The 27869-nt window shown below is 35.2% G+C and overlaps 1 protein-coding gene across 1 annotated transcript; it reads left to right on the top strand.

The window, feature by feature from the left end:
• The first annotated feature begins 5268 nt into the window (after nucleotides 1–5268).
• LOC145675205 (uncharacterized) lies at nucleotides 5269–27747 on the top strand. Its single transcript, XM_081745579.1, has 6 exons — nucleotides 5269–5277; nucleotides 12840–13005; nucleotides 13517–13707; nucleotides 15351–15516; nucleotides 17956–18095; nucleotides 20382–27747. Exons 1-6 carry the CDS (start codon nucleotides 5269–5271, stop codon nucleotides 20715–20717), a joined length of 1008 nt encoding a protein of 335 aa, XP_081601705.1. The 3' UTR covers nucleotides 20718–27747.
• Nucleotides 27748–27869: the final 122 nt, after the last annotated feature.

Below are 27869 nucleotides of genomic sequence, written 5' to 3' on the forward strand. Positions count from 1 at the left end.
TACGTTATGGACACTTGAATGGTCAATTATCTCAAGACACTGGTAATTAAAAATTAAAGTGATATGATAAAAACCATCTAGGGTCCAAATCCTAATAACCCCCCAAAAATAAAAGAAATTGGTTCAGCCGTATTAGCGTGATGAGGGAACAAAGGATTTGTACGTTCTCTTTTATAATATAGATTGTTGTGCATTGCACCTAACAACTATATACTAAAAGCTATATCTCCGAAACTTCTGCACATATTTTAACGAAATAAAGCTCAAATTGAAGAGCATTGCCCCCTTTATGATGTGAGTGCAAGCAGAGTCCTCTACCGTAGAAGGGAAGTTACCTTGTATATATCATATTTGGTACTTTCTAACTGTTTTTTGCAGAATATAACAGATTTTATACCATAATATGTCTCATTGCCTCATAACAATATGGCTGACGAATGAGAACCGAGGGGTAAGAACATGTACCATTCAGAACTACATACAGCGCACTCGGTATATGGTGCATTTTCTTTATTTCTTGATGAAAAAACAATAATTTTATACTATTAAGTGTTGAAGTTTTGGATCACCCTGTATATTTTTTCAACACAACTACCAAATATACTACCTAAGTGTTGCACACATGACGAAGGGGAAAGAAAATCTATAGATTACAACAAAAAATGTAAAAAATGAAGTTAGTACCTGTTGTTATACTTGAAGCAATTTAACCCTTGCAGGATTGATGAGACCACGTGACACTCATCTTAAGTCGAAAAAGTATGTCTTCAAACACTATTTTCTTCAATTTTCCTCAAAACTGTACTATTTGGTATAAATATGTTGTTAGGTAACATCTCAACAATATAACATATGTCATTTTTATATATATTATACTAGCAGCGTTCACCCCGCTTCGCTGCGGTCGCCCCGGAACGCAATAAACTTTGTTACTTAGATAATTTTTACTTTTTCGCTTTCAAATTGCAGTAAATGTTAACATTATAGCGCCTGTCATTTATGTTAACCCGCCGAGTGACACGGTCATGCGGGTTGCATATAAATACGTTTATTTTTATACCTATGATGAACCAACAAAGGATTTGTACGTTATGGACACTTGAATGGTCAATTATCTCAAGACACTGGTAATTAAAAATTAAAGTGATATGATAAAAACCATCTAGGGTCCAAATCCTAATAACCCCCCAAAAATAAAAGAAATTGGTTCAGCCGTATTAGCGTGATGAGGGAACAAAGGATTTGTACGTTCTCTTTTATAATATAGATTGTTGTGCATTGCACCTAACAACTATATACTAAAGGCTATATCTCCGAAACTTCTGCACATATTTTAACGAAATAAAGCTCAAATTGAAGAGCATTGCCCCCTTTATGATGTGAATGCAAGCAGAGTCCTCTACCGTAGAAGGGAAGTTACCTTGTATATATCATATTTGGTACTTTCTAACTGTTTTTTGCAGAATATAACAGATTTTATACCATAATATGTCTCATTGCCTCATAACAATATGGCTGACGAATGAGAACCGAGGGGTAAGAACATGTACCATTCAGAACTACATACAGCGCACTCGGTATATGGTGCATTTTCTTTATTTCTTGATGAAAAAACAATAATTTTATACTATTAAGGGTTGAAGTTTTGGATCACCCTGTATATTTTTTCTACACAACTACCAAATATACTACCTAAGTGTTGCACACATGACGAAGGGGAAAGAAAATCTATAGATTACAACAAAAAATGTAAAAAATGAAGTTAGTACCTGTTGTTATACTTGAAGCAATTTAACCCTTGCAGGATTGATGAGACCACGTGACACTCATCTTAAGTCGAAAAAGTATGTCTTCAAACACTATTTTCTACAATTTTCTTCAAAACTGTACTATTTGGTATAAATATGTTGTTAGGTAACATCTCAACAATATAACATATGTCATTTTTATATATATTATACTAGCAGCGTTCACCCCGCTTCGCTGCGGTCACCCCGGAACGCAATAAACTTTGTTACTTAGATAATTTTTACTTTTTCGCTTTCAAATTGCAGTAAATGTTAACATTATAGCGCCTGTCATTTATGTTAACCCGCCGAGTGACACGGTCATGCGGGTTGCATATAAATACGTTTATTTTTATACCTATGATGAACCAACAAAGGATTTGTACGTTATGGACACTTGAATGGTCAATTATCTCAAGACACTGGTAATTAAAAATTAAAGTGATATGATAAAAACCATCTAGGGTCCAAATCCTAATAACCCCCCAAAAATAAAAGAAATTGGTTCAGCCGTATTAGCGTGATGAGGGAACAAAGGATTTGTACGTTCTCTTTTATAATATAGATTGTTGTGCATTGCACCTAACAACTATATACTAAAGGCTATATCTCCGAAACTTCTGCACATATTTTAACGAAATAAAGCTCAAATTGAAGAGCATTGCCCCCTTTATGATGTGAATGCAAGCAGAGTCCTCTACCGTAGAAGGGAAGTTACCTTGTATATATCATATTTGGTACTTTCTAACTGTTTTTTGCAGAATATAACAGATTTTATACCATAATATGTCTCATTGCCTCATAACAATATGGCTGACGAATGAGAACCGAGGGGTAAGAACATGTACCATTCAGAACTACATACAGCGCACTCGGTATATGGTGCATTTTCTTTATTTCTTGATGAAAAAACAATAATTTTATACTATTAAGGGTTGAAGTTTTGGATCACCCTGTATATTTTTTCTACACAACTACCAAATATACTACCTAAGTGTTGCACACATGACGAAGGGGAAAGAAAATCTATAGATTACAACAAAAAATGTAAAAAATGAAGTTAGTACCTGTTGTTATACTTGAAGCAATTTAACCCTTGCAGGATTGATGAGACCACGTGACACTCATCTTAAGTCGAAAAAGTATGTCTTCAAACACTATTTTCTACAATTTTCTTCAAAACTGTACTATTTGGTATAAATATGTTGTTAGGTAACATCTCAACAATATAACATATGTCATTTTTATATATATTATACTAGCAGCGTTCACCCCGCTTCGCTGCGGTCACCCCAGAACGCAATAAACTTTGTTACTTAGATAATTTTTACTTTTTCGCTTTCAAATTGCAGTAAATGTTAACATTATAGCGCCTGTCATTTATGTTAACCCGCCGAGTGACACGGTCATGCGGGTTGCATATAAATACGTTTATTTTTATACCTATGATGAACTAACAAAGGATTTGTACGTTATGGACACTTGAATGGTCAATTATCTCAAGACACTGGTAATTAAAAATTAAAGTGATATGATAAAAACCATCTAGGGTCCAAATCCTAATAACCCCCCAAAAATAAAAGAAATTGGTTCAGCCGTATTAGCGTGATGAGGGAACAAAGGATTTGTACGTTCTCTTTTATAATATAGATTGTTGTGCATTGCACCTAACAACTATATACTAAAAGCTATATCTCCGAAACTTCTGCACATATTTTAACGAAATAAAGCTCAAATTGAAGAGCATTGCCCCCTTTATGATGTGAGTGCAAGCAGAGTCCTCTACCGTAGAAGGGAAGTTACCTTGTATATATCATATTTGGTACTTTCTAACTGTTTTTTGCAGAATATAACAGATTTTATACCATAATATGTCTCATTGCCTCATAACAATATGGCTGACGAATGAGAACCGAGGGGTAAGAACATGTACCATTCAGAACTACATACAGCGCACTCGGTATATGGTGCATTTTCTTTATTTCTTGATGAAAAAACAATAATTTTATACTATTAAGGGTTGAAGTTTTGGATCACCCTGTATATTTTTTCTACACAACTACCAAATATACTACCTAAGTGTTGCACACATGATAAAGGGGAAAGAAAATCTATAGATTACAAGAAAAAATGTAAAAAATGAAGTTAGTACCTGTTGTTATACTTGAAGCAATTTAACCCTTGCAGGATTGATGAGACCACGTGACACTCATCTTAAGTCGAAAAAGTATGTCTTCAAACACTATTTTCTTCAATATCCTTCAAAACTGTCTTATTTGGTATAAATATGTTGTTAGGTAACATCTCAACAATATAACATATGTCATTTCTATATATATTATATTGTTGTGCATTGCACCTAACTACTATATACTAAAGGCTATATCTCCGAAACTTCTGCACATATTTTAACGAAATAAAGCTCAAATTGAAGAGCATTGCCCCCTTTATGATGTGAGTGCAAGCAGAGTCCTCTACCGTAGAAGGGAAGTTACCTTGTATATATCATATTTGGTACTTTCTAACTGTTTTTTTTTTCAGAATATAAGAGATTTTATCCCATAATATGTCTCATTGCCTCATAACAATATGGCTGACGAATGACAACCGAGGGGTAAGAACATGTACCATTCAGAACTACATACAGCGCACTCGGTATATGGTGCATTTTCTTTATTTCTTGATGAAAAAACAATAATTTTATACTATTAAGGGTTGAAGTTTTGCATCACCCTGTATATTTTTTCAACACAACTACCAAATATACTACCTAAGTGTTGCACACATGACGAAGGGGAAAGAAAATCTATAGATTACAACAAAAAATGTAAAAAATGAAGTTAGTACCTGTTGTTATACTTGAAGCAATTTAACCCTTGCAGGATTGATGAGACCACGTGACACTCATCTTAAGTCGAAAAAGTATGTCTTCAAACACTATTTTCTTCAATTTTCTTCAAAACTGTACTATTTGGTATAAATATGTTGTTAGGTAACATCTCAACAATATAACATATGTCATTTTTATATATATTATACTAGCAGCGTTCACCCCGCTTCGCTGCGGTCGCCCCGGAACGCAATAAACTTTGTTACTTAGATAATTTTTACTTTTTCGCTTTCAAATTGCAGTAAATGTTAACATTATAGCGCCTGTCATTTATGTTAACCCGCCGAGTGACACGGTCATGCGGGTTGCATATAAATACGTTTATTTTTATACCTATGATGAACCAACAAAGGATTTGTACGTTATGGACACTTGAATGGTCAATTATCTCAAGACACTGGTAATTAAAAATTAAAGTGATATGATAAAAACCATCTAGGGTCCAAATCCTACACTCTAAAAAATGGTATAGCTGAATTGACAATAAAAGCATTGTTGATGAGTATTGCTAATTGGTAAATTAATATTGACTATAGTATAGTTGATGTATAAATACTGATTTGTTATATATACAACACCAATTTTTTTAGTATGGCTGTGGTAAGAAAAAAATATTGCTAATATTAGTATGGTTAATAATATCATGCATATTGTTTATATAACCAGATTATTTAGTATTGCTAAAATAGCGATAGCATTATGGTTAAAATGGCTATTACAATATAAAACTCTTGTTATGGCAACTATGCGAAATCCCGCCTTTTACGAGCTGTCATGTAGCCGCAGATATGTATTTCTAAATTTTTATTTGAATTGTATTGCGCACAAGCAACAAAAGTCCCTTGTACGAAATAGTGTATTATTAAGCATTTATGACGCTTCCAAAATATTATTTTTATTATCACCAAATCAAAATACTTCAAAATAGAGACACGATGTGTTCACGCAATTGAGGGTAAGTTTAGAGTTTCTAGCCCGTTTTTACTTGGAATTACGATATTAGAACCTGTTTCAGTCACTGTTCTAGTCTAACCAGGTAACCTAAACTAACCTAACCTAACAATTTTTAATGTTTTAACTGCATTTTCGTAGGTTGGAAACTGGAGGGGCAAATCTAAACTTAAGCCCGAAAATGTACAGATGAAATTATATAAGGTATAATAATGATTTAAGACTTCTTGTAAGATGTTTGTGTGAAAAGTTGAGAGAAAGGTTATTATTAATGTGAGAGTTCGTACTATTTGGAAGAGGCTTAAGCTTTTGCAGAACGATTCGATGCTTGAGGATCATAGTGATCCTATGTTGATATTTCTACGTTGAGTTTTACTTAATTGGGCATTTATTCCGAAGTTGGACGTCCGATACTTTTCTACCAAAATTGCGTAAAAGCTATTAAAATGTATAATTTTTCAATTTCGCGAGTTGGGAGAAAGTGCAGGTTAGGTTAGGTTACGTTACGTTAGGATCTATAATAGAAGTACCCTTCGACGGGAGCTTCACGAAATTCAACACTGTCAGTTCATATCCCGTACAGCGATTCGGTATATTACCCGCAATATTGATATTATGAATGCTCGTTACTTTCCCACAATGCAACTATTCGGTTACCTTGCGCGAGGTAGTTCTCTTCGCTCGCTTAGTAGTCCCATGTTTATAACCAATTATATATAACAAATAGAGAGAGTGTTGTTGTATTATCTTTATATATTATCAAGCACACAAACGATCAAATTATACGTATCTTCCGTGCAAGTTTCAAAATTTTGCTGAAAACGGACGTCCAACTTTGGAATTTAAGCCCTTAATTGTTATACTTTGTGCCCTTATTACTTTCTGCAAACAGTACAGATGGGATCAAGAATTTTAATAATAATTCACCCTTAATTTTTACAAATTAATGCTGAACAAGCGACAGCGAGCGAAAGTATGGTTAGATAGGCTAGTTTAGGTATGTGTAGCAAAAAGAAAACACGATAGGTTACGATTTAATGCTTTTTAAGTGTGCTTCTATCGCTTTCAAATTATTACAGAAGGCCTTTCTCTTTGTGTTACACTAAGTGACACCACCTTTGCACTTTTAATTTAATTCATGATGGTGATGTCAAACTTCAAAGCACATAAATAACAGGTTTTGCAGAAACCATTTTCTTTTTAAATCCGATATTTTGTTTGAACCAGTTCATTTTTTTTTAATATGAAATGTCGCGCCTGCTCCCTTCGGGCACACTACCGCGCTGGTCCGCTAGCTCCGCCCTACCTTGGCTCGGTTAGATAGCATTCGTGCACTTAGTGGCCACCTAGCACAAGTTGGTTTGTGTTTTTTGCACTGTAGCTTTTTATGCCCTTATCCTAATGTGAGGTAATCTAATGTAAGTTAATGTAGTCCAACAAAATATAACCGTATACAGTATATTTTGGTACTTTTTTTCGATTTTAATACTGGTCCGGCGATGCGGCAGTAATGCCTTAGCTTTGTAATAAGCGAGAAGAAAATATAAACGTCATAGAAATTACAAGGTTCTAGAACACATGTCCCACTTCCCATTTAGCTGTAATAAAAACAGAAAACAACGTATCCTGCGGTATTCTAACCCGCTTTCACTTGCTGACGCTCGCTAGCAATATTCTGTGAAATAAAATTTAAATTTTGGTACAGAAAGGAACCAACCTTGCTAATCTATATGGGGAACCTGTGTTCTAGAACTTCTCCTTAGCAATTATCTGGTTCACACGTTGCATTAGAGCGTACGTTAAGTTAGGATAAAAGCCGGAAGTTTCAAACTTTTCATCGTGCCATTAACTGACAAAATAATGGAACTGGCGGTTGACGTGGAAAGTTGAAACTTGGCATACATATAGCCTTCAGAGAAAAATATACAGGATTTTTTTTTCTTTTTAGTAGGTGAAAAGGAAGAATGAGTAAAAATCCCATCTTATTTCGGTGTACTTTAAAAAAAAAAAGTCTTAGGAAATTGTATTTGAGTAAAAACTTTACATTCGGTATTCATGTAGGGTTTTCATAAAATTAACTAAGTAAATCACCAAAACTATACATTTCCTAGTTCAGTGAGGTTGTTTGGGAAAGTGAAAAATCTTCCTTTGTTATTTATATGGAGATACCTTCTACAGCCCAAAATTATTAAAAATTATTAAGTTAAATGATGTAGCCCGAAGGTTAGAGTGATGCAGTTTGGCATGTTTGTAGCCTTCTGGAAGTAACTCACAAAAAATATCAAAAGTAAATATTTTTAGTTTTTAGGGTAATTCTAAAATAAAAAGAAAGATTTCCGGTGCTATTTAAATGTATATTTGTTTTGGACATAAAATCTCATGTTTTAGGTAATTGAAATTGGAACAAAAGTTTGAAATTCGGTATGCTTGCTAGCTTTTGATAGCGATATGCAAGTTATTAACCAAACATAATATCTAGTTATAGAGGGATTTTTTAATTTTTTTATTTTTATTTATTTATATATTATTTATTTTAGAAAACTGAAAACTCACAGTTATTTAATATCATATCTTCTACATCTCTAAATGCTTAGACTTTTCCTGAACATCTGCGGATGACATTTGGCATACTTGTTGGTTTATAAGGTGCGAAACCTCCAGCTAGCCGAAGGCTAGTCTTCAGTAACACGCACAGCTGCTGCACATGTTGGAATTGGAAGTCATCGATTGCGAGGAAAACAGAGCTAGTTGACATTTGCCTTCGAGTTTGACCGGGTTACTGTTTTTTTCTAAAGCGTTCACCTCCGGTGCTTGGGGTCCCTGGTTCGATCCCAGCTCGCGCCGTGTGGACTTTGTGGTGGACAAACACCGTGCTCGTGGGTTTTCTCGGGGTTCTCCCGTTTCCTCCTACTCTTCATTCCACCATTTCACTCATCTCTCATCATCACCGTCTCCTTTAGCCTAACCGGCATAACCGTGGGACGTAAAACGTAGAGATTTCATTTTTGTTTTTTCTAAAGGGGTTGAAATCGAGCTCAATAGCACCAGTACCCTCAAATTACTTTATTCTTTTTTTTAAAAAAATAGTAAGGGTCATCGTTATTCCACTTTAAACTTTATTTGTTGAGATTACATATTAATGAAAATGTCTGGTCCATATATACTTATTCAACAGTGAGGTTATGAAGGACGGGAAATACAGTTTAAGGTTGGACCTGAATCACTACTCGGTTTACATCCAAGAGAAATTGTTCTTCACCTGGACTTGAACTCGGGATCCCTTGATTAGGAAGGGGATGAGTTTATAGACTAAACCTTACGACACGTGATAGAAATATGTTTAACCGATTTGCATACTTGTGCATATTTTCCGTCACTTCAGGACAACTGCATAAGTGAAATCACTTTACAGACTTATAATTGAAATAAGGGGACACGGTAGCTCAGTGGTAGGGCGTTCACCTCTGGTGCGTGGGGTCCCTCGTTCGATCCCAGCTCGCGCCAGTGGGCCGTCTGTCGGACAACACCGTGTGCGTAGGTTTTTCGGGGTTCTCCCATTTCCTCCTACTTTCTCCATTCCACCATTTCAGTCATTACTCATCATCACCGTCTCTCTTAGCTTCGGTGTATAAACGTGGCACGTTAAACTAAATATTTCATTTCATAATTGATATAAATGGACAATTTCAAAAGATTATACAGGTTACAGAAGATTACTTTAATTCAAGTAGTTCACTGCATCCGAAGTACAGCGTCCTAATTTAAATTGCTTAGAAGTGAATAAAGATACTAATAATTTGTGTTCACTCTGGCTGTGAACCATTTATTTTATATTTTTGGCTTAAACCAATTGGATTTTTTAAAAATTTAAACCATCTTGGTTTACACCAACCAACTCTGATAGATAATAATCAAAAATACACACAGCTAGTTTTGTGACTGCTTCCTTGAGTTAGTTACGTTTTAATTATATTCGTTTCGTGCCTATTCATTATTGAGGGACTTACATATCCAGATAGTTTTGTGACCTCTGGCGTAGGGTAGTTACGGTTAGGTTATGCTCGTATTGGGCTGTTGCGTTTTGGGCTACCAGATAGAGATTTCACTTCCGAACCATAGTGCAGTCCAACTCTAAATGCAGTAAGATGTATTATTTCTACACTGCTTCTTACCGGGACACTAGCTCTTGTATACGGATCTTGAACAATCTTCCTGTACTTTACTGGAGTTCCATTTTCCTTTCATATACCTCCAAACTTCCTGACTTGGTACTCTGTCTTACGTCTTTGCCCATTCAGTAAATACTGCATCCTTATTGCTTTCCCTGACGCTTTTCCATTGTTTGCTTTAATAAGATTGCATCTACGGGCGTCGTTAGCGTGACTGGGACATGCCCCCCCGTAATTTTCTGTGTCGTGTATAAAGTTACCAGCTGGCCAGTATTTTATTTATTTATTTTTTTTTATTATTATTTGCACTGCATGAGTTACGGTATATCATTAATTTATTTCGATAAAATTAAACCAAATCATAATATGTAATTAGAAAATAACTTGCACATGTGAGATATATCATGTGTCCCCCCCCCCCTAATATTTAAGAGCTAATGACGCCACTGATTGTATCAGTTGTACTCATCTGTAGCGTGGATTCAACTGTTGTTTTTCTTTCTAAATCTTCATCGTCCAAATGTTTATTGTATGTGGCATCAGCTTGATTCCTCGGTAATTTTCACAATTTTGTACATCTTCCTTCTCTTTGTATATAGATACAGTACTACTCTCTCTCTCCACTGACTTGGCATTTTTCTCTTGTCTGTAAACTGTTTTCATTAGATCCCATAGTATGCGGTAGGACAACTTCTGATCCTAAGCACCATGTTTTAGCTTGTAGTTGCTTTCCCTGTCTTCATTTTCTTTAAAGCATATTCTACCTCTTCTCAGCTTATTTCTGAGATCACAATAACTGTAACTCCCAAGATTTGGTGTTCCATTACAAAAGACCTGTCTTTGGTTTTCTTAATTTAGCAGCTGTTTCTTTGTTGATTCTTCTCCATCAACGTACAGGGCATAACTGCGGTACATGAAGCTAGATGTTTATACTTCATTCCTGTTTACTCAATTAAAGATATTTTTGCAATACTAATTATGCTTTCCTCATTAGCATTGACAGATCCTTCATTCCATTCACATATTGAAGTCATCAAAAGTAAGATTTTCCGAAAGACCAAACAAATGAAGAAATAATATCAAGAGAAAAGGCACAGAACAGTACCTCCTTAGTTCTACTTTGCCTCTTCAGAACAGACCTTCAGTTATTTGTATCCCAACTTCCAAGTAGGATAAATACTTTTTGTACATGCAATCACTAAGCTGTATTTCCGAATAGTTTTTTTTTTTTTTTTTTTTTTTTTTTTAAAGATCCATTTGGCTTAAAGAAGCTGACCCACAACTGAAAGATAGGAATATGGGAAAGATGTCGCTCAGGACCTATATTTTAAGATGCTGACCGGTTTGAATGACATTGAAGAAAATAGCTAAGACGTGACAAAAAGTTGAACATATTTGTATAATCTGCCTAATTTTATCATGTCGTTTTATAAAATTAGATTGAAAGAATGAAGAGTTGCAGGATTCAATTTTTTCTTATTTCAGGGAAGTTTTATTCATATTTCTTTATTTCCTTAGAGCTTCTTCACATCCAGTTTGTTTTGCCTAGCGCTTGTGGTGTGAGGAGTGACGGATTCGATTCCCGAAAGGAGCTCAAAATTTATGTTCACCCAGCATCGTGTACCTTAGATTCCGACATAATCTTTATATTGTTCGTTAAATAGGAGCTTTGTGCAATCTGTGTATTTCATTGAATAAACATTTGTTATTATTTCAGAGGAAGAAATCGATGATGAGGCATTCGAAAATTTAACTGTGGATGCAATAAAGGAATAAGGTATAGTTTCTGAACACCCATTGAAAATTAGACTTAATTGTATTAATATTTATTTTATCATTGTCTTCAGAACAAGGAGAAATTTACAATTTAACTTACAAGTGAACGTTTTCCATAACTTATCAGAATACATTTTTCAATGCTCATTTTATTGAAGCACTAAAGGAATCCAGAAAAAAAAAAGAAATTCCAATATGTCTAATTTACAGCATATATATACAGTGAAACTTGTATAAGACGGAACGTCAAGGAACAAAATAATTTTCCGTTGTATGCAAATACGAAAAGTTAAGTTCTGTAACAATAACTGCTGGTAAAAATAATCTCGTAGTACTATACCTAGGTTAAAATGGTTGAGGTGAAAGATTAATTAACACAAAAATGTATTTACAACATAAACTCAATTAACAAAGTGAACTTATTTGAATAAGACAGACGCTTAAAGTACAAACTACAAGTATGTATTATTTTATTATGTATTTCCTCTCACATTCCTCTTTACATTTTCACCGCCTTTTAAGGATTGTTTTCATTTTCTGGGTTTCAGTGTTGGAAATTTGCGTTTGCAACATTTGAAATGAACTTTATATTTTACAAACATTGTCTCTTTTTCTCTCTTCAATAATCGTATTGTGTCCTCCAAAGTAACAATAACATTTGTTTTTGCCGTATTTGTGCACAACACTGGGCACACAAACACGCCACACTGAAACCACATTTTCTGCAGCAGAAACAATGGAAATTTTCAACAACTGGTCTAAATTTCTACCATTTTTTTTCAAAAATGACCGAATTCTTGGAAATGCATGTGTAATGACGGAGTAGCAAGCAGTAAGTCTTTAATTTATAAAGAAAGTTTTGACAGTAGAAAAGTGCTTATGTGTGTATCAACAAAAACAGGAAACAGGTAACTTAAATAACAGAAACATTATCTCCATTCTTGTTCACGGCCGAAAGATCTTAACTATTGAAAACAGAAGTTCAGTAGTAACGCCAACGCAGAGACAGACAGACTACAGTGCCCCTACGTTTCGAGCTGGCAATCAGTTAAGAGAAAAATCTTTACCATATGGCAAATCAGACAGAGTTGCCGGGACTAAAAACTATTCATCTTCGGCAAATTTCCGGTTTATATAAGTTTCGTTTTAAACAGGTTTCCATGTATTTTGTTTCTCTGTGGAAATAATATAGTTTAATTGTAATTTTGTGTTGTGCAATAGGATATCAGGACTGTATATTATAACAGTGATTTGTTTTTCAAATAGCATACTTACTACGTCCCCTATAAAGTTGCTCAAGGGAAGAAGGTTTTGGCAAGAGGGAAACTTTGGGACAGATATTGCAACACAAGAAGGTATTTGCGGCAAAGTGGTGTTTTGCCTTTGAGAAACCGGTGTGCAGCTACAACTTCTACCGAAGTCGATTTAGATGGTGCGTTCATAGCTCTTTTTCATTTATTTACTTTCATGTTCATAAATTCTGTATTATAATTTTATCAGTAAATCACGATGCATAGTGTTTTATGCTATCTTATATTCAGACAAGGGTACAAAACTTCCTAAAAGAGATGCGTGCCGATTTTTTACATGATTACACATATTCACGTATTATGGTCAATCAACAGATTCACAGTTCAAGGGCACTACCTTCATTATAAATCAACAAATTTCCGTGAATTTGTGCAATCAGTATATCTGCTGTTCATCTGTGTGTAAAACTCTATCACTGCTTTCATATATTAACGGGACGTTTCGTAAATACATGTTCCGAACACCTCATATGACAATTGTGTTCAGAAGTATAATACTGTCTGTTTCACATGTTTATTGAAATATTATTTCTTGTACTTCTGTCCTAGAAATTAATACGTATGTATTTACGTATACTGAGTATGTACGTTTCTTTCACACTGAATTATGTAGATGGTGTCCTTTATTTTCAGAGTCCACTGATGAATTTGCCGAGGAAGCTCTCACGTGGTTGAGAAATAATATAGAGCCATGGGAGAAAGTCTGTGATCTGTGGAAACAAACGACATTAAATCGGAGAGCAAATTACATTCAGTCAAAGAAGGATATCAGCTCGTACTTCAAGGAATTTTCTGCTTTAAAACAGCCTCTTGGATACACACTTGTAAGTGTAGTGATATTGCTAAGAAGTTTACATCTTTCTATTATTATTTTATGAATGTAACCGAAGAAAGAAAATACCTTTTTATTATTTTATAGAAGTGTAATTTCGTATCACAGAACGAACTGTACTTAAAGGAAAATGAAAAAAAAAAAACGTGTAACAAAATTTAATGAGTTAAAAAAAAATCATGAACATAAGGGTCTTATGTTGATGCTATATATAAATTGCGAACACGGCAGTTTTTCTTTGCAAAAAAAGCACCTAGCATGAGGCGAGAGATTTTATAAATGTTTTTCGGTGTATGAAGTTGTACCCTGTCTTGCACTATGTTTCGGAGTTTTTCGGTTCTAATTTTTTCCTGTGAGTAAGCTGATGGACGAGATGGTGCATCTTGAAGCAGGTAGAACGTTTAGTAATTCTGAGAAAATCAACCGGATTTTCAGTACACCAAATCCTGTATAGATTCAGAAATAATGAAAAATCAGAGTGAAAAAGTGCGAGTGGGCCGAAAATAGATCTTTTGTCTTCGACGTACAATGCCAATAAGTTAACCTCTACGCTACCCAGCCCGCTCCCCGATCAGCCCCACATCCTCACTCTTGTTGATAATGTTCCTATGAAAACATTTAATAGTTTATTTTAATTTACAAATATACCAGCATCAGCGGCAGAAGGGTCAGAATTATGTAAGCTTACGTTAAAGACACGTTTTTGTGTAATTAAAAACCAACCAATGTATAAAACAGTTACCAGAAATTAGATAAAATACACGTGCAGTACATGCGCGCAAAGATTTAAGAAAGAAAAAAAAGCTTGTAAGAGCTTTCACCTTTTATGGCTTTGTTAGGCAGGAAGAGAAAGACGAAAGTGGAAGAAGAAAGATACAGAGTAAGACGAGTTACGCCATATTTCTGGGGGGCGCGGTGGCTCAGTGGTAGAGCGTTCACCTCCGGTGCTTGGGGTCCCGGGTTCAAACCCTGCTCCCGCCGTGTGGACTTTGTGGTGGACAAACACCGTGCTCGTGGGTTTTCTCGGGTTCTCCCACTTTCTTCATTCCACCATTTCATTCATCTCTCATCATCACCGTCTCCTTTAGCCTAACCGGCATAACCGTGAGACGTAAAACTCAAAGATTTCATTTCATTTTGCCATATTTCTGCTAGGTGCTATGGTGGTCATGTGATCACGTGACTGCTGTCAAGTACTCATACGAGAAAGTAGAGAACCTTGTGGAGAAATCACTGTTGGTATAGGTGCGGTCCTTGTGTCTTTCTCTATTTCTTATTCCACTTTTGTCTTTGCGTCCCTGTATGACGACTCCATAAATGCGAAAGCGCTTGGAAGTTTGTTTTATATTTGCGTGTATTTTATCAGTTCCACTCTAAGTAATTGTTTTTTACATGCCTACTTTGGGATTTCTTTTTCAATCAGACATAGTATTTTCTGAAAATGGATACTATAGTGGGGTGAATGCCATTGATGTTCATAACTTGATTAAAAACGCTCTGTTGAAACAAAGATTATTTAATGAACTTCAAAGAAAACTATACTACCAAACTTTTGTATAAAGAGAAGAAAGCATAGAACATTATATCATCAAACAGCGTTAGGTATATGTGACAACAATTTCTTTTACTTTTCAGATCGACATTGATTTTGGCCAGTTATATCCTGGGAAAGATATAACATTTTTTTCAACGTGGAATGCAGACTTAAAGAAGATTCAGCATATACTTACCACGACCAAACAAACAACAAATGACGGAGCCACATTAGTAGAACTTTTGCTGCAGGAGAACATCAGGGAAGGTAATTATTTTTCTTATTAAGGGGATCTTATACCTCTTCGCTTATGTTTCTAACTTCCCATTTGAAAACATGTAAATTTTAATATGGTAATTTCTAACAAAGTATTGTAGGTAATGACTTGAAAGTTTTAATACAAATAGACAAGACCCATATAAATCCAACCACGGTCTCCAATTTACGTTACATGCGTTAGATTAATTGCAATATATTCTTCAGTAAGTTTGACAACAGAGAATAAAAAGTATGCTGCAGAGAGAAGAGGGCTGACCATCTGTTTGCTTGTTAGCTGCTTTAAAAAGGACGCTCTTACCAGAAAAATCACGTTGTGATTCTCACTTCTCAGTGGTTAGAATGGTCTGGACTGGAAGAGCCCAAAACCACTTCTTTCTTCCTTTCACGGTTTGTTTGTTTCTTCCACCCCCTGCTGTCACAAGAAGACAACTTGTTTCGGAAAGCAGTTTGAATTAGTAGCGAAAAGCCAAACGAATGACACCACGGACGGATTAAAGGGAGGGGCGGTCACTCCCTCCAAGAACATTTGAATACTTTGAATAATCGGAGTAAGAAACTAGAAATTGCGTAATCTAATAAGAAAAGTTTGTTGAAGTATACAAATCAAGACGCATTTTAAGTGTCACAGCATTGTACTCTCATCCCCTCCCCTCCCAATTCCCTTCTGAAGAAGTTCTCTTTTGTTTCTCTGTTCCATATTAGCCTTTACACTTACACTTTCATTATCCAGTATTGATTTTTACCATACCATCTGCACAGAAGGCGAATAAGGTTTACGAGTCCTACCTGCCCCCTTTTTTAAAAATTGCTAATTATAATAAAATTTATCGAAGTGCATGGAAGTAAGTTGTGACTGTGGAGAAATGGTGTACACATTGTTTATTATTTCATTAAGTATTGTTCACTATAATTATTAAAACGCAACACTGTTCAGCCTACTCCCGTAAGCAAAGAAAAGATCAATTACAGCTGCTCCGGCAATTTTCCCTTGTCTCCTTTTAGTCGTAAGTCCGAGCAGAATAAATCAAAATCTAGAAGAAAAATAAATGATAATTGTAAATCGACAACATATCGAGCACTTAAAAAAGCTCTGTTATTCTTTTGTTTCATTATTGAGCTCAGATCACGAGAAATATTTCAACTGCTGTGTAGTAATTGAACATTTTTCGTTTAATCTCCCAAAGAGTCTGAAATACTGACTTCAGTGACCAGTTTACATCCCTGAAATTAGTATTTACTTGAATAACAGTATATGAAGAAGATAGATTCAGTAGGGTTAATAAGCAGATATGAAATCCCTTTTGTAGCAATGAATGACACTAATGTTTAGAATTTGTGACGAAAGAGCTTTTCCGCAGCGTATAGTCTTTAACTTGTTGTTAATTGTCTAGTTTGATTCATTAAGCTGTTCAGTTTCTCTCTTTTTATCCGTATCTGTTGCAACTTCCCAAAGAGAAATACATACGTTGACTTTAACCTTTGGTTCTTGAAATAATATACTTCATGTACAGCTTTTATACACGTACTTATAGGCGATAGATAAGTATCGTATTAAGATTAGTTTTCACCATTATTTGGACCCAATATTTGCATATAAGAAACATCGCATTATCCCTTTGCCGAATCTGGGTGTAGTTACAAAAGATGATACTTTTTGTGTGTTTTTTTTTCAGACTGCTGTCCATTGCTTACAAAATGTAATTTCCTTTTTTCTTTGATTATTGACTTACAGTAATATACAGTATTCATTGCGTATCACAGAGCAAACCTCTGCAGGTATGAGAATGAATGCAGTAAGAAAGTTAGCACTTACATTCAAATAAATTAGTATAAAGTGGTCCAAAAGTGGGCGTACCCCCCTTTAGTTTCAACAGTATAGTGTTAGTTATGGTAGAATGTCTGTACACAGCTACCTTGAAGTCGTAAGAGTCGTAAACAAAGATATGATCACCATCCATGTCATAACACAACTGAATTCTGCACAAAGTTCTGGCAGATGTTTTGCGGAGATACTCCGGAGTCAACGAGGGTGAAGGCGTGTTCCACAGCTGCTCGTAATTCCTGCGTTGTGTGATATCGAGTGTTTCTTACGTGTTCCTTCATGAAAGCCCAGGGAGCATTGTCTGATATCGTCAGATCGGGACTTCTTGGAGGCCTGGCAAAGAGCTGGATGCACAACCTCTTCCAATCCAGCGGCCAGGAACTGATCTGATAACTGTTACCAAGCAGAAAACAAATGGATAGCAATGTTGCCAGACAATGCAAAGGAATGTTACCAGACAATGCCAAGCAGTGTTACCAAACAAATGTAGGTAAAACCAAAAACCGTCAGAAAACACCAATTAGAGGTACGCCCACTTCCGGACCTCGCTGTATAAGCGTAAATTAATTACCTACAAATGTTTTTGATATTTCATTCTTTTCCAGATGCCAGAACAGTCGTAATATTAATACTTCTTGGAAGATATTTCCCATCTGTGACCACGTGTATCAAAAGGAAAGACGGAGGTGGATTATGGAAACCTTCCAAATACGAGGCACAGCAAGGATTCCTTTTTCATGTCAGAGTATGTACCATTATGTAATATAATGTATTAATATCTACACTTGATTACCACGAAATATGTCATTAACATTTAATTAGTGATTGGAGAATGGAGAACATTGCACGAAACCTTATCGAACAAACAAACAAAAAAAAATCAGCTTTTCTGGAAAAACTGCTATGCTCAAACAAAAATATTGTGTAAGCAAACACCATTTTCATCAAACCACGATCCACTCTGACTCACCACGTGTCACCATGATCTACTTCGACCTACTGACCGAATACGTCGAGAGTGGATCAAAGTGGAATGTGTTATATTGAGGACTACAATGAGTCAGTTGTTATTGTTGGGTTAGGGTAGTAATACGTAACAGTGGAACATGTAAATGTAACCCAAGATCCACTAAAGTATACTCAAAATTATCCCCACGTGATCCATAGCCACTGACCCGCTCCATCTTTGATGTGCACTCAATTGATATGATTACCATACCATATCAAGAGGATCATATTGGTGGTACATGGAAACAAAAAAGTTTGTTTAAGAAAAGGCCCCCTCGGGACAGCACGCCCTTGGTGGAGTGAGCTATCAACCATATTTTGCAATATACATGACTCTTCTTCATGCAATTAGTAAAGCATATATCGGTGTATGTGACGCGATTTGTATCTTACGAAGATATCGTGAACCTAAGTTGTGTAGATAGAAAGGAATATGCATAAAATAGGAAAACACAATATTTATTAGTCGCTAACGCCCTCGCCTTTGGTGCGAGCGGTTCTGGGTTCGATTCCCGGTGGGATCACTCGATCAAAGAAGTGTAACAGCTTTTTCAGGCCAATCATCCTGAGTGTTCTTTCCTGGGTTGAGTGAGTTTTTTTGTTTTTTAATCGCGTCGGATAATATAAACACAGTGAACGATGCTAAAAATGCCGGGATGGTACCTAACACACAGATCCCAGACCGCTTCCTTCCCCATCCATTCATTTCTTGCTTCCCCTCTCTCGGATTGTGTGCTCTCCGAGGGACGACATCCCTCAAACGTGACGAACTTAAGGCCGACCTAAAAGTTACTCCTTCGTTGCTAGTACACTTACCTCCTTTGTTGGGCGACTGCGTTCGATTTCCCGGGAGAAAGGGGGAGGGGATTTTAGGATGTTATTCGTATTTTCGGTTCCACTGTAGGTTTATGCCTTATGAAGTTCCCGTGATGAAACCCTATACTCCAATAACAATAGTAAACGTAAAAATGCTGTAAAACTTTCGGTGAATGCTATGTAAACTTTCTAAAACATAAGTAGAGGTTAAATATGTTTATGGTCATGGATAAAATGTTTACTTGGCTCAAAACAGCTTTTTCCCAGTGTCTTTAAAAATGTTCTTCATTCAACCCTTCAAATATTGGAACTATGATAGCACTCCTTTCTTCATTTTATGGCATAAATAAGTAAGAAGTGTTTATACTCGAGGTAATGATATGTGTGTAATATCAATCTTATAAAAATACTAAACAGCACGTAGGGGAACGGCACCAACCTTTTCGCGATCATTATTTTAAAAACTAATTCATTGATATTGTAGCATCCTTGCTTTTCAAATTTCCGCAAAGGGTTTTCTTTCTTCTTCCTGGAGATTTGTAACGTCAAGAATTGCGGTCATTGACGTACAGGATCTAAATTTATTTTATCTTTAAAATATCCGTGCTTACTTTATGTCTGGATGTGATTCCAAGTTTGCCACATTTAATTGAAATATTTATTACTGTAAATGTAAACCATTAAGTGTAAGCTTAGGACAATTTTATTGATGTCGCAGTTATCTATTCACGTAACTACAGTCAAGTTTATAAGTGCAATAATTCAGATTGTTTTCTTTGTGATTATTCTCAAACCTTATACTAAAGGGTAGATTCATCTAAGGAACTTTACTTAATTTTTCCAGAACTTTTCTTAATTGCATCGGATAATACAAACACAATGAACGGTATTAAAAATGTACAACTCAAGGGGTATAAGAATACATTCGAAATACTGTCATATTAACCTATATTAGTTTTCAAGACATTTCATATCGCGTAGAAGTGACTCGCGTCAATTATGACCTCATTACATTACATTTCTAGTATAGAAGAATGCCTGAAAACAGTTGGTAGCAGTTTAATTGGATTGCTATATATATTATTGGTGCACCTCGTGTTTAAAATACAAGCTCATTTTAATTATACGTGTATTTGTAGTTTTTGGAATTTGATAACGTGTTAATAGGTGTGTAACGTGATAATAATTCTGTGTACATGACTTACAGGAAGCGTCCGATCTTCAAACAGAGTTAGAAAGGCATCATCTAAAGATGCAGCGCTTTGGATGTAGTGTGCAGCCCATGCCCGTCGTTGTCGCTTCAAAAATAGATGAACCTCAAGCCTTCTACGTGAGTATTGAGGATAATCTCTACAGAGTTGAAACTCCACTGAAAGCAATCGATAGCACATTCAAGTCGTTTCAAGTACTGGATGCAGAATATCCGAAGGAATCGGAACAGGTGTGGACATTTGTGCAGAAACATATGTACAAAATTGAAAATGACTGCGACAAGAATTTTCCTTCAGTGAACACTCTTATCTCTGAAATATCAAAGGTGTAATGGCGGGAAAGGTTGTTTTCCGTTAATCATTTAGTTTGTAAAATAGTTTTTTCATGTATATACGTTCTTTTTAGTTTGTAAGAAGATGCCTAAGTGTTTTGTTTGTCATAGTGACTTAAGAACGAGTCAGTCTCTGTTACTTCATTTAAAATTTTGTCACAAATTAGGTGCCATGAGCCCCTTTCGTTGTGGGGAATCATTGTGTGGACGCGAATTTGATATCGCCAATTCATTCCGCAAACACTTGCTGAAACACGAAAGAACAAGTACGGGTGGTGATGGGAACCAGCCTTTTCGTGGATACCAAAATGAGGTGTGTCACATCAATGTTGAGAGACAGTTGACTGATAATGGTGATATACCAATTGAAACTTCTGTGGAAAGCCTTTCTCTTGAAGATTACCGTGAGGCTGTAAAGGAGGAAGCCCTTCTTTTTATTACTAAACTGTATAGTCAATGTAACTTAACCAGAACTCATATACAAAACCTTTGCGACTGGGTACACGGGTTTATGGGCGGTAGTGTGATGCAACTGCTAAGAGAGAAAATTTTACAAACGCTTCGAGGAAATCATGTTGATGATAATATAGTAACTGAAGTAATGAACATGTTTAGTATAATGTCCAGTCCATTTTATAGCTTGGAAACCGAATATAGGCGATTTGGCATGTTAGAGACAATGGGCAGTTTGATAAAACCAATTGATTATGTTATTGGACAGAAATTATCTTCAAAGAGAAAGAAAGGCGAGGTTTCGGTGGAAACATTACAAGTGCTTGGAAAGTTTGTGCCTATGCGAAAAATGCTTAAACGATTTTTTAGTTACCGAATGTTCTGTCAACGTTACTCCACTTCAAGAACAGTGCAGAACAAGAGACTGAAGTACTTTTCAGTAGTGTGCAAGGACTGCATTGGAGAAACGAGGTAACGGTTTCTGATGATCATTTGATATTACCTTTATTTCTTTACTTTGACGATTATGAAATTAACAATCCTTTAAGTGGGCATGCTGGTACAAAAAAGATAGGGGTAGTTTATTATACAATTGCATGTATTCCACCGGAGTTTTTCGCGAAACTAGAGAACATATTTCTCGCCTTACTCTTTCATTCAAATGATAGAAAAACTTTCGGTAATAAAGCAACCTTTTCAATTCTTATTGACGAGTTGCGTTTCCTAGAATGTGAAGGTATATGTGTAATGTATAATGGTTTAGAAGTACAGATTTATTTTAAGTTGTGTGTTATTACAGGTGACAATCTTGGATTGAATTCCGTTCTTGGCTTTACAGAGTCATTTTCTGCTAAGTACCCTTGCAGGTTTTGCCTTACTTCAAAAACAGATTTACAGGCGCAGTCAAGAGAAAACGCCCGGAATTTGCGGGACGTTGAGAATTATGAACTACATGTAATTCTCGGAGATGCTTCACAGACAGGAGTAAAAGAGACTAGCACTTGGAACATGTTGCCGAGTTTTCATGTTACCAAAAATTACAGTGTGGACGTGATGCATGATCTTTTGGAAGGGGTGGGGAACTATGATATGATGCATATTTTGAAGTACTACATCAACGAAACACGTCTTTTCACAATGGATATTTTAAACAGTAGGATTTCGGCCTTTGCAAGCATGTCAGATGACGTAAATAAGCCGGCACCTTTATCTTCTGAAAATCTTGAAAAGAATAAATTAAACTTGTCTGCTGCTGAAATGTTATTTCTCATAAGGTACTTTGGTTTGATAATGGGTGACTTAATCCCCGAGGAAAATATCGTTTGGAAATTTTATATTCTGCTAAGAGAAATAACAGTCATATTAACATCAAAAGTTATTCACGTAAACACTTCTGAATTACTTTGTACATTAATTGAAGAACATCATGAGATATACAAATCTTTTTTTCAGGATACATTAAAACCTAAGCATCATCATATGGTTCACTATCCACGTTTAATGCGACATATAGGACCACTTGTTTTCACATGGTGTATGAGGTATGAATCCAAACACCAACCGTCCAAGATTGCTGCCCGTATTGCTTATTGTCGAAAGAATGTTCTAGAAACTATAGGTTTGAAACACCAATTGCAGATATGTTATAAGTTCTTTCAGAAAAACGGTTTTCATATTCAACAAGAAATTGGACCTGGAGCAAAGATATACCTTTCACAAGATCAGAATTTTCCATTGTTTTCAATGTGTTTACCTCCTTCGTTGTTGAAACTTTGTCGGTCAGTAGCTTGGTGCATATACAACGGATTTGTGTTCAAGTGTTGCATGGTAGCGTTCGAAATTCATGAAGATGGTTTAAATTTTTATAATATAAAAAAAATTTTGTTAGACGAAGAGTCGCACATTTTCCTTCTATGTAAGAAAATGAAAACAGTTGGCTATGACAGTCACTACTGTGCATATCATTTGTCTTTCACGCAAGAGTGGATCTACATACCAGTAAATTTGAATTTTGCAGGGCCTCCTACGTATTATAAGATAATCGATAATGACAACATATATGTTTCTGTTTCGGTATGATTTTGTGTTGCATGTGGGGCAGTGTTTTCTAACATAATCGTAATAGGGCTCGAGCATAAGAAAATGTTTCTTAATCCATGTGATTTTCAGTCAAACAATATTATATCCACTAGCAAAGCATTTGCAATGAAGCATACATTCCTGTACTACTAGATGTTTTGCCTGCATGGTCCTATGGCCACCGAAGTAGGAACTAAACTTTTAAAAAACATGGTTGGTTCTATGTAAATTTTATACAGATTTTTTGTTCGGAATAGAAAAAGGTTACATATCGAGTGTAAGGAAAAGATCGCACAGCTTGGACAGAATCTGACTCTACAGCTGAAATGAAACGAAAATGTCTTACGATATTTTGTCCTCCGAGGTTCCCTTTTGAAGTGACAGACGGGTAAAATTTGGACTATGAGGTAACACCTTGCGGTACTCTGTAGAAACACGTGATATCGGCTTTGGAGTTTAGTTTAAACTTCTTCGTTATCTAAGGTTTTTTAAATCAGTTTTTTTTTATTTTAACAACAAAATGGCTAGATTTGAAACGGCATGTTTTGTCATGATCTGGGCACAGAAAGCTTCTTTTTGTACGACATTTATTCAATTTGACATTTTAAATGTACGTTTTCATCTCTTCACATTTTCCCGCCACATTTCAGACCTTTTGCTGCATCCCATATTCCATACTTTTATTTTGAAAAAAAAAAGAAGAAAAAGAAAAATGACAAAGAGCTTTGAAGTTAGGTACCTTCGTTTGAAGTACGGCACTTTCCTCTACTCCACGATAAACACCATTCCAAAGTCGCTGCTATCAAGTGTTGTTACGGACAACCCGTGCGATATTGCCATATCGACCAAAGTTTACCGGTCTCTCCCTTCCAAAAGGGGGCCTTAAAGGACAACTTTATAAAGACATTTTCGTATCGTTTTAGCTGTAGAATCAAGTCTGTCTGCCTGTACTACCTTTTCCTTACACCCGATATATATAAAACCGCTTTGGAAAAGGAATCAGTGTACCCAGTCGCAAAAGTTTGTATGGGTTCGGGTTCCTTTATAAGAATGTAACTTGGATTTGCTAATGAAAAGGATTTAGTGTTACCGAAATGGGTTTAAAACAAAAGTTAAACAATATTGCGTGAAAGGAAGGTAAATCGTTGTCTGCCATTTTTAATTCTAAGTATTTTTTTTAATTGGGAAGGATGTCATGTGACACTAAGTTTAAACTACTAAAAATATATTTATGAAAGCAGTTTTTAATGGGTTTCTGCAATTCTAATATAAATGTGTCAAAGTCAAGAACCGTATCTTGGGAAGGTGTAAGTCTTAAGAAAAAACATATGATGCCATTAAATTCCGATTAATATTATATGGTAGTATGATGTGTCGTACGTCGAAAAGAATAGCTTTTATTGATTGCAAATACATTGCTAGTGGTCATAATATTTCTTCATTCAAAATCTCACTGAATTACATAAACCATTTACTATAACCTTTACTGAGTTCAAACTATACTTTGTTCTAATTTTAGAGTTGAAAATATGCTATTGGACGTAAGATTGAATCTAGGACGTCAGCCTGACGATTCCTGTTCTGATCCTTGGTGCACTAACAAAATTTTTACTCCTTAAAATGTAGATACTTGCAGGAGCTGCCCCAATTTCTTTGTTATACATTTTGTCTCCTCATTTTATTTTAAACTTATAAAAATAAGGAAAGTTTCTAGGAGAAATCGAATACTATTAAGGAATGAAAACCACAGGCGTGACGTCGGGAAAATCAAATGCCATTAACTCTTAAAAAGAGATAGGTACGGAAACATGTAGCGAACCTATGATAGAACATGAATCAGTAGATATTCTTTCGTATTGTAACGTTTATATCATGTGTTACGAAACGTTACGCTAACGATGGTTCTAATTATTGTCCCTTGTATTTAAGTATTTTATTTGTCCCTGTGTCTTTTCTTACAAGTCTTATTACTGCTTAGCAAATACTTTCGTATTATTGTTAGATGCAAATAATGCATATTGTACCAAGAAAATAATTTCAGAAAATGTAAAATAATAATAATTACTTCTAACGAAAATATTCGTCGTGAAATTGTGTCGTTTGTAATCCAGTCTGTGTGGGCATTTAATGTAAATTTTTGTTTGCGTTTATCATGTTAAATAATGTCATGTGTATGATGGGGTACTCAGTTTCCGCAGTGTCTGTACAGTAAAATTCCGGCAGATGGCTCCTCGTGCATCACTTGGTGGTCAATGCTTAAGCGACTTTGTGCTAGAAGATCACGTTTAATTTTTGCATATATTTCCACTCGTGTGTTTCGTGATGGCAGTTTCGCTTGAGTGTTGTATACTGTTAAATCCTCGGCCCTTGAAGTTGATTTCCATTCTGAAGAAGAAGAAAATGTTACACGTTGCAGAGCTGGGTAAATCCGATGGAAAGTTAGTAGTATAATTTTTTTCACAGTCTTTACAGCAAGTCTCTACACAGCCTTTACAGTAATCCTCCCATGTTCTCTTCGTGGTACAAAATCCTATGCCGATTGACGGGTATCCTGAACGGACATTATTTTCAACCTATGTTCTGTCACTTTTAACATGCTCTTACGTTTGACCATGGCCTAAAGCATCTTTTCCAAATGTTGACTTCAACATTTCATGTGTTTCTGAAGCAGATTTTCTAGCTTTACCTAGTTTCATAAATTTCGTCACCTTCAATTTCGCTGTTACTCAGCGCATAACTGGGGGAAGATACGCTTAAAAACTAAATGCGACTTCCTAGGACAAAGCCGCTTAGGGCACTGACTCACAAAGGATATACGAGGAATTGCTTGGTGGTGTTTAATCATTCTAGCTTAAACTTCACGAGCTGCAAAACTATTCTGAAAACTTTCCAGTACTCCGTTATATACGGTACACTTTAGAAAGAAAGAAAAAAAATTGAGAGATTAAATGACATTAGAAATACGCACTACCAACTCCAAAAAGCTTTTTGAAAAATAAGTAATAATAAAATGATAAGGAAAATTCAGTTAACATAGCGAAACACTAATTCAGTTCAATCTTCTAAGCTTTATTTTATGCATGTTTCCGTATTATTTATCAAACATAGGAAGAAACACATTTATTATGATGTAGGTATTGACACTAAAGAACTACATGGTAGTTACAAAATTTTCCATTTTAAAAAAGCAGTCTTGTAACATGTTTTGTAATTAATGCAAACGGTTACCAAGTTTCAAAAGAATTGTGTATATTTGTTAAGTTGTACTCATTTTTTCTTCTTCTTGGTTTTCTGTCTAAGATAAAACTTAGCAGTTTTGGTTGAAAAATGATTTATTGTATCAGTATTAGGAATGTGGAAAATAAATTAAAAATAAGTGCAATATGATCTTACAACAATAAAGCATTAGTGTTAAATTCATTAATAATAAAACGAATCAGCCATAAATCGTAATATAATATATTCATTATCAGTAAAACAGTAATTCTGCGTCTAATGGAATAATACATATATATATTTTTCTTCTGATTCCTGTTCTGTGTGAATCAGTTTAAGCACAAATACTTGCCACTAAATTTTCAAGTTTGAATTTAGAATGTGAAATGAATCAGCATTTAATTTCATTTGATATTCATTTACATGCTCCTTACTAGAATCAATATATTTCTTGCTTGTATGCATACCGAAGTCGTAAGGAAATGAACTTTAGAACACTAACTCCTCTACTATGATTGACAGAGTTGATGTACCATATTCCGCTCAAGGGAGTAAAACTTTCAAATTTGAATATTTCATAATTTTGTGTTGAAACGTAACGGATATGGTGGAGGCGGATTGTCCTGCGAAGAACGCTTTTCTTTGTAGTTTTAAGGACTTTACGAGGACCAGGGTATTCAAAGTTCATTTTCCTGCGAATTCGAATTCTGAATCACCGTGTATATATGTGTATTGTATTAAGTGAATCTTGATTCTTCAAAACTTCTAGTTTATGTAATTGGGGCAATTCTTAGTATCCAAATTAGAATTATATCTTGTCTAACAGTCTGGTTGTACACCTGACAGCATCTTCAGATAGAGAAAAATAGGATGGGAAAAGAATGGATTACAAAATTGAATACTTCGAGTTCTTCTCAATTGCCTTACCCATTATTTGCCATCTTATTTCCTCTCTCTGAAGATGGTGTCAGATGTACACTGAAACTTTAAGATGAAAAATAATTCTAATTTGGACACATCATCAATATGTGTCTTCCGTGTTCAATTACTTGGAATAACTGTTATTTAGTAACATCCACATTTTATAAAATACGTGTAAAAATATTAAGAAAGAAATGTAAATCAAAAGTATGTTGTATATTTTCATTGCATTGATTAAAAGATTTATATACTTTCATAACTGCATTATTGTAAAGTTCCTTTTTTGGTATTACTGTGCTGCATTTCTAATTTTTCTGTAATGTATACTTGATTAAAGGAAAATAAAAGTAGTTGTTATAAATGCTGTGTAATTTCTGATCTACATTGCATACCACCTCAGTTCCATTGTTATAGAAACAACACTGCATGGTTACGATAGCTATAAACACACCACCTTGATTCTGCTTCATATCAAACTTCACA

Source organism: Thermobia domestica, chromosome 18 (genome assembly GCF_964235325.1).
Source record: "Thermobia domestica chromosome 18, izTheDome1.hap1.1, whole genome shotgun sequence".
Taxonomy (NCBI): Eukaryota; Metazoa; Arthropoda; class Insecta; order Zygentoma; family Lepismatidae; genus Thermobia; species Thermobia domestica.

Excerpts from the sequence above, each read along its gene's own strand:
- LOC145675205 (XM_081745579.1), top strand. Across the intron at positions 13,708-15,350 it reads AGCCTCTTGGATACACACTT|ATCGACATTGATTTTGGCCA; the intron begins GTAAGTGTAGTG and ends TTTACTTTTCAG. Across the intron at positions 15,517-17,955 it reads GCAGGAGAACATCAGGGAAG|ATGCCAGAACAGTCGTAATA; the intron begins GTAATTATTTTT and ends ATTCTTTTCCAG.